Raw genomic sequence first — 10,477 nt, forward strand, 5'->3', positions numbered from 1 at the left:
ACTTTAGAAGATCATGGGATACCCACTTGCCTTTGATCGAGTTCTCATAGAACAACAGTTATCACTCGAGTATTAAAGTTGCTCCTTTCGAAGCATTATACGGGCGTAAATGTAGATCACTGTTGTGCTGGGCTGAGGTAGGAGACACCCAACTAGCTAGAGGGCAAACGCCAAACAACGCCTTAACGGGACCAGAAATTATATGCGAGACGACCGAGAAGATAATTCATATCAGAGCACGAATGCAATCGTCCCCAGACAGACAAAAGAGCTACACCGATAAACGACGAAAGCCCTAGGAATTCGAATTCGGAGATAGGGAGTTACTAAAAGTCTCTCCTTGGAAAGGAGTGATTCGTTTTGGGAAGCGGGGCAAGCTGAACCGTCGATACATTGAACCCTTCGAGATTCTTGCCCGAATCGGTCCAGTAGCTTATAGACTGCAACTACTCGCCGAGCTCAGCAGTGTACACCCTGTGTTCCTCATCTCCAACTTGAAAAAGTGCTTATCCGACAAGACTCTAGTCATTCCATTAAAGGAAATCGAAATCAAAGAGAACCTTCTGTTCATTGAGGAGCCGGTTGAAATCATTGACCGAGAGGTAAAGCGTACCAAGCAAAGCCGCATTCCAATTATGAAAGCTCGATGGAACGCGAGACGCGAACCATAATTCACATGGGAACGCGGAGATCAAATGAAGCAGAAGTACCCTCATCTATTCTTGCATTCTCAAATCTAGCTTTTATAAGAATTTCGGGATGAAATTCCCTCTAACGGGGGGATGATGTCACAACTAGAAATTTTGGTGCCTTGTAACTACAACACTTATAACAACTATGAATCAATAACATGAAAACATGCATGATGCTTATTCTATAACAACAAAACTTCATCAAATACATCGTTCTAGCACTACAAATGGTCAACAAAGAATTGGAAACCCTTGAAATTCCGGATTGAGTCCATAATGGACTAGGAATCCTTATTGGGCCTAATGGACTAATAAGTTTCCAATTTGTCTATCTTGAACCTAGAACTCTCAAATAGGCCCTAGTTGGACCCATATACATGAAACTTAATATTTTTGGGCCTTATGAGCCCAAAATATACTAGGTTAACTTTAATGGGCCATAATGGGTCACAACCAATTTATTTTAGCCCTAATGAATCATAAAAATTATACTTTGATTTAATTAGGTCAAGCACCATCTAACTTAACTATAATATGGGCTTAAGCATGCAAGGCCCAATCATCTTCTCTTTCCCCCTCTCCATTGTCTGCCCAAGCCCACAAAGAAGGAGGAGTTGACTTTTAGTGTGCCACCTCATTTTTACTTAATGGTTTTCCATGCAATTCCCATACATCCAAGTAAACATCTCATCAATCTTCTCTCTTCCCCTATCTCTCTTTTCTTCGGACGAGAGCAAGAGAATACAACACACACACCTCACAAATCTCTCTCTCTCTCTCTCTCTCTCTCTCTATCTCTCTAAATCACTCGAGACTCATCTCTTATTCTTCATCCAAAAATCTCGAAATTTGCTAGTGTTCAAGAGGTTTTCATCAAGTAATTCATCATCTAAGGTAAGTTGATGTTAAATCCATGATCTAGTTACTTCATTTCATCAAAAATATCTTCTAAATCTATTATAACTTGTGATCTTGCACCTTAGAAGTCACTAAACTCGAGATCTACCAAGAAGACTTGCTAGGATCGAAATTTTCTTCCTTTCTCTCTTCACAACCGAAACTACAACTCAAGGTGAGCTTCATACCCCTCTCTTTTCGGTTTCATATGTTTTATGGGGGAGAATACAAGAAAATGTGTAGATCTATGTGTATATGTATGCTATGTGTGATTTTATGCATGTATGTGTATGATTTTATGTGTTTTTGTGATAAAAACATAACCAAAAGGGATGTTAACTCGAGATCTATGACATGAGAAAGGAAACAAACATAATGTAAGTTATTTTAAACTAATCAAGTCAAGAAAAATAGCTTATAAGGTTATGAGAAACATATTCTAGCATAAAACCCATTTTAGGGCTTAAATTGTCAAAAATACAAAACTTGGGTTAAAAACTGTCAAGTCACGGTTTCTTGAGGTTCAATAGGGTCAAAACAGTTTCTATAATCATTTTTCTGAAGATTAGAATTTTCAAAGGACTTGAAATGCAAATTTTTAGCTTAATGGGCTAAATTTGGGCTTTTCGGCCCAATAAGCCCATAATTGCGAAATTTGCAGTTTAAAGGGGCTGAAATGTAACATTCTGCAAATTAGGGGATAAGAAGTGTAATAAAACTATTTCAAAGGTCAAAAATGCTTTTCAATTCCAAAAGGACCAAAAATGTAAACTTTTTAGATTTTGGGCCAAAACTGTAAAAGTTACGAAAAATGGGTTTCTAACCGAGAAATGCCATTTTAGAAGGGTTAAAGCTGTTAACAAAAGCAATTTTGGGTTAAAACTGTCTTTTCAACAAGTTTATGATACAAAAGTGCCAAGAAAATGTTTTAAGGACTAAAAATGAAATTCTTTTATATAAAGGACTAAAAGTGTTATTTTTATAAAAGAAAGGTAGTAAAGGTCAAATTCTACTTTTAAACAAATTAATCCATTAAGACAAAATACAAGATCCACGACTACCAACAAAACGGAAAACAAATACACATTCAACACCAAATATCGTTATAAACAAATTGATTCGGTCTCGAATCAATACAAAACAACAATCGTTAAATCAAAACTCTTCAATAGATACGTGATGACTACAATGAGTAAATCTACAAACTTTGGGCTTATTAGTCTCAAATCATGCTTGTTGGGCCTTGCAAGCCCACCAACATGATCTTTGGGCCCAAAGGGATAACGCTTATATGTTATTGGGCCTTCAATGATCCAATATTTTATAAAAGGACTTTCAATAGCTTTTATGTGCTTGTGAGCCAAAGTGTCCTGTTAGAAAAGCTAGTAAGGTCACCGTAATCAAATGCGAGTTGGACCATCGTTTCTTTCGCATCCACGACAGCCTAAGGTACTTACGATAGTAGTGAGACATAATGCTCCCTTTCTCTTTGTTCGTTAAGGCTTACAAGAAATCAAAGTAGACAAAATTAGGACGATATACAATGTGGATTAATCAATATTCATTCGTTAAGACAATACAAAAATCAGTAATCACGAATACATTTCAACAATCGGAAAACATTGGGTTTTCCGGGGAATTCAATACTACTCTTTCGAAATTTAATAACTATAATACAAAATACCCTTTATATATATGTTTTCGAAATCACTCATGCATCAACTTATGGATCTTCACACTTTGATAAACAAAAGTCTTTTCAGAAAATATCGGATTTTTTGGGTTTTACAAACTACACAAATTATTTTATCACAACATTGCTTATGAACTCACTAACATTTCATATGCTGACGTTTTTCCAAAATAACTTGTATTCTCAGGTAATAGGTAAGCGAAAGAGTAATAAGAGGTAATGTTAAATATTATGTTGTTAAATGTAATCAAACAATTTATGCTATGAAGGTGTAATGTTAAAACAATGTACTTGATGTGAACAATTCCAATTGTAATATATTGATGCATGGTGACGTTTATGTTATGATTCATGTATATTCATTGTGATGATATTCAATTAAAGTCACGTGAGCCCTCGGACATTTCCATCGTCTAGTTCGGGGGTGTGACAGGTACCAGTTCCGTCCCACGCTCATCCCTAGTAGCAATCACATGTCAAGACCAGTATGTGGTAAACTTGAATGACCAAAGTTGTAGTAGTAGGTTTTGGGAGATTACAGGTTTCCCATTTAGACATGTTGTTTGTGCTATATGGGACAAAATTGAAAATGGTGAAAATGCCCAACATGTTGATGAATGGGTCCATCCTTGCTATAGGTTATCAACATGGAAAGCCATGTATTTCAACAAAATTGATGCATTGAATGGACGTTCAATGTGGCCTAAAAGTGACTGCCCATTTACTTTACTTCCACCGAAACATAAAACACAAGTTTGTATTTCAAGTAGACCAATTATATAGTAAACATGTGAACATGGAATGAATTCAATTTTAACTATAGTGTATCAATATGTGTAGGTTGGAAGGCCTAAGAAGAAGAGGAGAGGTGTTGATGAGCCAAACAGCCAAGCTGGTAGATTGAGCAGGAAATATCTGGCAATCACTTGTTCTAAGTGTCATAACAAAGGGCACAATTCCAAAACATTTAAAGGGCATGGAGGTAGTGGTGATGTTGGAGGGGGCTAAAAAGTATTTTTATTAGTTGGACCTGGTGCTAGTGTTGTAGGTCTTTTGAAACTAAATTCATGTATAATTGTTTGAAGATGTGTTAAGAACTTTTCAGGAATTGCATGTAATGCTTGTGTTGCAGGTCTTTTGAAACTTCAGTCAAGCTTGTGTTGTAGGTCTTTTGAAACTTAGTATGATGGTTGTGTTAAGAACTTTAAAAATTTGCATGTAATGGTGTGTATGCAGTATGCACATTTTGGTAATGATTTAATTTATTTTGTGTACTACCCTTCACAGATCAATTAATAACATTGTACATTTCAATTGCAAATCAAAACCATCTTAAATGAGCATTTACAATACACTTAACAATTGCATTTCAAAAACATTCAAGAAATTGAACAATTACTATTACAAACTACAGTTCATTACCATTACCACTCCATTACACATTAATCTAATACATAAACCAAATACAACAACACCAATTCCAAAACCCCTTACATAAACTGAAAGCAAAAAAACCCCTATTCGATTTAAAAAAAAAAACCCTGCAATGGTTACATACCAAAAACCAAAACTCCATTACCATCCAAACCTTCACAAGATACTTAGAGATTAAAATAAGACCAAAAAAAACACCCATGAATAAAACAACATCAGCTGGTAGTTCCACAATTCTGCACTTGCAATGGCAACCATCTCTTCCAATCGGTTTATTGATCTTATCAAACTTGGAATCACCACCAATACCCTAGCACACATAGGAGGATCAGACCATCGAAGGAACCTACATCTTCTACAGTTCCAAAATTGTCTTCTAGGGTTATGATCCGTCCATGAAGTGATCTTCATTGCTTCATTCCCACATCTGCAAGTCACCATCTTTGAATCAGAAGCATTTGGATGTCGTGAAGGGTGCAACGGTCGAGAAACAGTGAAAGGGAGAAGAGAGATGACGACTGATAAAGGTAAAGAGTTTGCCCAAAAATCGGACATGCAATTTCTTTTAAAGAGAGAAGGTTACAACTGAAATGACGAAATTACCCCTGTAATATAAAATTAAAAAATAAGTTAACGGTGAAATGCAAATAGAGTGAGCCGGAAGGACAAAATGTTAAAAGTTTTGAAACCACAAAGACCATCTGTGTGGTTTTTTGAACTTAGGGACTAAACTTGATATTTTTGAAAACCACATGGATCATTTTGAAGTTTTGTCTTCTTAAAATAATTATTTCTCCTCTTTTGTGTGTTTGTGGAGACAATGATATGATACTCTTACAAAACATTTAACAACTTACATCTTCTTTCTAAGAAATATATTATGTTGAAATGATTATCTTATTCACATTAACTATGAAATAATAATTGTTACATGAAGTATTTGATAATCTCTACCCGTAGACGGCACGTTAATAAAATTAAAGAAAAATATTGAGTCCGTGTTACTTTTAGCTATTCTTACGAATAATTAATTTAAAAATTACTTATTTACTATTTTGTTAAAAAAATGATCATTATAATTATTTGAAACATTAATATTTGTTTGTAAAGTTTTTTGAAATAACTATAGATTCTGATTTATATTTAAATATTTAGTCATTTTTTAGCTATTTTAAAAATATTTTTGATAATTTTTAAATTCTATTTGGTATTTTGATTTATGTTTTTGATTTACCATTATATTTTAATTAACAAATTAAATATATTATACTGATAATTCAAAAAAGTTTATAATTAATATGATAATATTTTATTATTAATAACATATTTAAATTAATAAATTTTAATATATAATATAGAAAATTGAATGGTTAGAGGTTTCAATTTAACGTGTTCAAATGCATAAATATTTCCCTAATAATATAATATAAATAAATAAATAAATTTGTATAAATTATTTATTTATAAGTGCTTACAAATATGCAAGTTTGTACAAATAAAACTTTGGTTTCAATACTCTCATCAAATAATTTTCTAATTTGCAAGAGTTTTTTATTCTAAAAAATCTTACCGTGATATTGCAAAGTAAATTACTAATTTATTCTAAATGAAAAATAATAAATTATAAAATTTGAATTTACAGTAATATCAAGTTGTGAAACAGAAACACCCATAGGTACATAGATAGAGTCGACTGTGAACCTGGTCCCACGAATTTATAATAGATATTTATAATTCTTATAAATTACACATTTTATCAAATACACTCATCACATACTATCCATTTCCATTTCCTTTCGATTCTACTTCAAATGGAGGCCACCGATAAATCTCCACAGCCGTCACTCTCCTTACCATTGCGAACACGCATTGCTCTCTCCGCCATCTCCACTTTCACCGACGCAGCTTGCCGGAAAAACGGCACCGTAAACCGTCGTCTCATTACCTTAGTCGACTTCAAGAGCCAGGCGACATTAAAATCAACCAACGGCGTATCATCACACGATGTCGTTGTAGATGAGACTCGTAACCTCTGGTTCCGAGTCTACGTACCTACAGAACACGCCGGCGAAGATCTCCCGGTGATGGTGTTCATGCACGGCGGCGGATTTGTCTTCCTCTCCCCCGATGCTCTTCCTTACGATGCCGTGTGCCGGCGCTTCGCAAGAAAAGTCCCGGCTGTCGTTGTTTCTGTGAACTATCGCCTTGCGCCTGAGCATCGGTATCCAGCCCAACATGATGATTGCTTCGATGTGCTGAAGTTTCTTGATGATGAAGAGAACATGTCTAAATGTTTGCCGGAAAATGCGAATCTGTTGCGTTGCTTTCTCGCTGGAGATAGCGCCGGTGGAAACCTAGCTCATCATGTTGCTCAACGAGCCTGTGAATACAACTTCCGACGACTCAAGGTATATATATTAATCTTGTTTTTCCCCACTCATATATTTCGATGAACCACATTTCAATTCTTCAACTTAATCTTTATCATGTTTGCAGGTCATCGGAGTTGTAGCAATTCAACCATTCTTTGGCGGCGAGGAGCGAACGGAATCCGAGACCCTGCTCGCCGGAACACCATTAGTTTCAGTTAAACGAACAGATTGGATGTGGAATGCGTTTTTGCCAGAAGGGGAAGGGTTCAATCGGGACCACCCAATCATCAACGTTAGCGGCCCACAGGCGGTGGACATATCGGAAATAAATTTGCCGCCGGTCATGGTGGTGGTGGCGGGGTTCGACGTCCTACGTGACTGGCAAAACAGGTACTATGAGTGGCTGAAAAAGTCAGGGAAAGAAGTGTATTTGTTTGAGTATCCAAACATGTGCCATGCTTTCTATATCTTCCCGGAATTGCCTGAATCTGGACAACTTATTGACCAAGTGAAAGACTTCATTCATAAAGTATCGAGTAATGTTGCCACTTTGTAACAAATTAAAACCTTGGTTAATAATTCGTTTTATTACAATTTACGTATGCATAAATAGTTGTATCAAAATCATTTTATATTGTATGATTTGAGGGGGATGATTTTGGGTTCTAAGTAGTTTTAGACCATTCGAAGCTATTTTTCTTGTGGCACATATTTGGTCAAAAAAGACGGTTTATGCTGTTTTCGTAAAATTGATCTGATATGATACCATTATATGTATAAGATAAGAAATATGGAGTTAGTTGTTTTCGTAAAATTTATCTAATTTGTTAAATTATAATTTCTTTAAATTATAAAATTTATCATCCATCAGACTTGCGATGGATTTTCTACAAATCTTTACTAAATTTACATTTCATATAAAAATTTGAAAGGTATCCCTTGCTACCATGTGCAAATTAGTAGATTCTTCCATGGGTTTGATATGCAAAATTACTAGTGATATTAAAAAATTATAGGTTTTAAATAAAGAAAAAAACATTTTTCTATATTATTTTAGGACAAAAACCTTCAAAAATTATTTTTCCACCAAAACAAAGCTTATGTGGTGTAGAGTGATGTTTTCTGAAGTTATTTTAAAAAAAATATATATTTTTTTTCATAAAACATGATGTGAAAATGAAGATAAACAACGAAAGTGGATGCCTTACGTATGGGAAACTACTTGGGACCTGTTAGCATAATTTTTGCAGCCTTTTATAAATTTCGCATACCATTAACCAATTGGCAACTATTTGCAAATTTTCATCCTCATTTGTGAAAGTGATGGCAATTATCGTAAATCCACTAACTTTTATCTAAACTAGTGAAGTACCCAAGGGTCACAAGAAACATTTTATCCACTCGGTTTTAACCAAATTATTGTTGTTTGGTCATTATATACAACAACTGTCACTTTCTTGCCATACAGGGCGGAGTCAGGATATAAGATTAAGGGGCTCACATCGTAATAATATATTAAATTATAATGTTATACCCGTATAAAGTAATAAGTCTGATTTTTTTTATAAAAAAATGACAAAGAATTAAAAATTTGTCTCCTTTAACCTGAATCTTCAAACGTTGTCAACTAACTAAAAGCATCGACTCATATTCATCATCAAGTATTAAAATAAGTAATTATAACATAGATACATATGGTTTATTTTACAAAATTAATATATATATATATATATATATATATATATATATATATATATATATATATATATATATATATATAAACATAAAGAAGTAGTACCTTATACACTTTAATGAAATAGAAATCATCTATAATATCATCCGTAGGAAATGTATCAACAATCTCTCTCTCTCGATGTTAACAAGCAAACAACTTTTAAGAAAATCACCATTCATGGTATTTCGAAGTCGTGTTTTCACAATTTTCATTGCTGAAAATGCTCTTTCAGATGTCACAGTAGAAACAGGGAGAGTCAATATAAGACGAATCAATCTATCAAGCAAAGGATAAGTACTAGATTTTCCTGTTTCATGTAGGCCTCTACACAACTCAGAAATTGTAGAATTTTTCAATTGTGGGTGATTTTGCACATCTAGTTCATAATGTTGTAACTCAAGTTTCAACAAATTCCTTTCGTGCTCCGTAAAGTCCATAGGATAATATGATGTTGCCAATTTACATATATCCTCAACATTTAAGGATTTTCTTGGATCTAGCATAATGCTCAGACGGCGAAGCTCTATTGCAGACTCATTAAATCTAGAGTTCAACTCTTGCAACTGACTATCAATAGCAGCAATGAATACTTCAACTCGGTAGTGATGCTCTGTGGTTATATTGTCTTTTTCACGACGTTGGCGAATTACATATCTATAAGTTTCATTCATGTTAGGGACAAGAATGCTATTTTTCTCACAAAAAGAAACCACTTGGTCCAAAAGCGATTCCCAACCTTCATCTCTCAACTTTTGAATCAATATTTTTGTTGTAGAAACCAAGGATAGAGCATTAACAATATCAATAGATTTTTGTTGTAAAGTATGGCAAAGTTTGTCAGTTATCCCCATTATTTCTTTCATCATGTGCATAACATTGACAAAATCGAATGATAAGGCATGTGTAAGTGCATATGCCGCATCACCTCTTTGAGAAGATGTAGAACCTTTTATAGCAATGTCATTCAATACTATACAAGATGGACCAAACAATCTCATCAAACTGCATATTGATTTGAAATGAGAGCTCCACCTAGTATCTCCAGGCCTCTACAATGTGCATTTGATTTATGCCTTTTCCACTCTCAATATCTCCAACCTCAGTTAAATGAGAAATTTCAGCAATTTGAGCATCTTGCAATTGATCATTACGTTTGCAAGAAGAAGATATGACATTAACTACAAAGTTTAAGGTTTTAAGGAAATTATGTACCTCAGTCACATCTTTAGACGCTGCAACTAAAGTCAATTGTAGTTGATGTGCAAAACAATGTATATAATAAGCATATGGATATTCCTTTAATAATAAAGCTTGCAACCCATTCCATTCTCCACGCATGTTACTAGCCCCATCATATCCTTGACCCCGAATATTTTGAACACTAAGGTGCTGTTTGTTTTTTCTGAGGCAAAATGTCTGCAGTCTGCGGACCACATCTGTAGACCTCTGCAGTAGAAGAGGTGGACCAAACGTCTGCAGTCTGAAAAAAGAAGACTGTTTGTTTTTTTAACATCTGCGGGCTATTAAAATAAACTGAAATCTAAATAAACTGATTTTTTAAAACTTCAAAGCGAATTTTTTATATATTTTTACGACTTTATTATAAATATATAATGAATCTAGATCAACTTTTATGTATTATTATATAAAAAAT

General features: G+C 34.2%; 2 protein-coding genes across 2 annotated transcripts; one reads left to right on the top strand and one right to left on the bottom strand.

The window, feature by feature from the left end:
* Positions 1-6,479: 6,479 nt before the first annotated feature.
* On the top strand, positions 6,480-7,781 carry LOC145006112 (putative carboxylesterase 18). Its single transcript, XM_078965206.1, has 2 exons — positions 6,480-7,124; positions 7,213-7,781. Exons 1-2 carry the CDS (start codon positions 6,528-6,530, stop codon positions 7,642-7,644), a joined length of 1,029 nt encoding a protein of 342 aa, XP_078821332.1. The 5' UTR covers positions 6,480-6,527; the 3' UTR covers positions 7,645-7,781.
* A 1,134-nt stretch (positions 7,782-8,915) lies between these two features.
* LOC145006962 (uncharacterized) lies at positions 8,916-10,161 on the bottom strand. Its single transcript, XM_078965974.1, has 2 exons — positions 9,897-10,161; positions 8,916-9,793 (listed from the first exon to the last, which is right to left on the bottom strand). The coding sequence occupies exons 1-2, from the start codon at positions 10,159-10,161 to the stop codon at positions 8,916-8,918; spliced, it is 1,143 nt and encodes a 380-aa protein (XP_078822100.1).
* Between the last annotated feature and the right edge of the window lie 316 nt (positions 10,162-10,477).

Source organism: Lactuca saligna, chromosome 7, assembly GCF_052625555.1.
Source record: "Lactuca saligna cultivar CGN05327 chromosome 7, ASM5262555v1, whole genome shotgun sequence".
Classification (NCBI taxonomy): Eukaryota; Viridiplantae; Streptophyta; class Magnoliopsida; order Asterales; family Asteraceae; genus Lactuca; species Lactuca saligna.

Bases quoted from the DNA above. Each gene is read 5' to 3' on its own strand.
- LOC145006112 (XM_078965206.1), top strand. From the start codon at position 6,528: ATGGAGGCCACCGATAAATCTCCACAGCCGTCACTCTCCTTACCATTG. The intron at 7,125-7,212 runs GTATATATATTA...TCATGTTTGCAG, and splicing joins ACAACTTCCGACGACTCAAG to GTCATCGGAGTTGTAGCAAT.
- LOC145006962 (XM_078965974.1), bottom strand. From the start codon at position 10,161: ATGCGTGGAGAATGGAATGGGTTGCAAGCTTTATTATTAAAGGAATAT. The intron at 9,794-9,896 runs GCATAAATCAAA...CATCTTGTATAG, and splicing joins AGATATTGAGAGTGGAAAAG to TATTGAATGACATTGCTATA.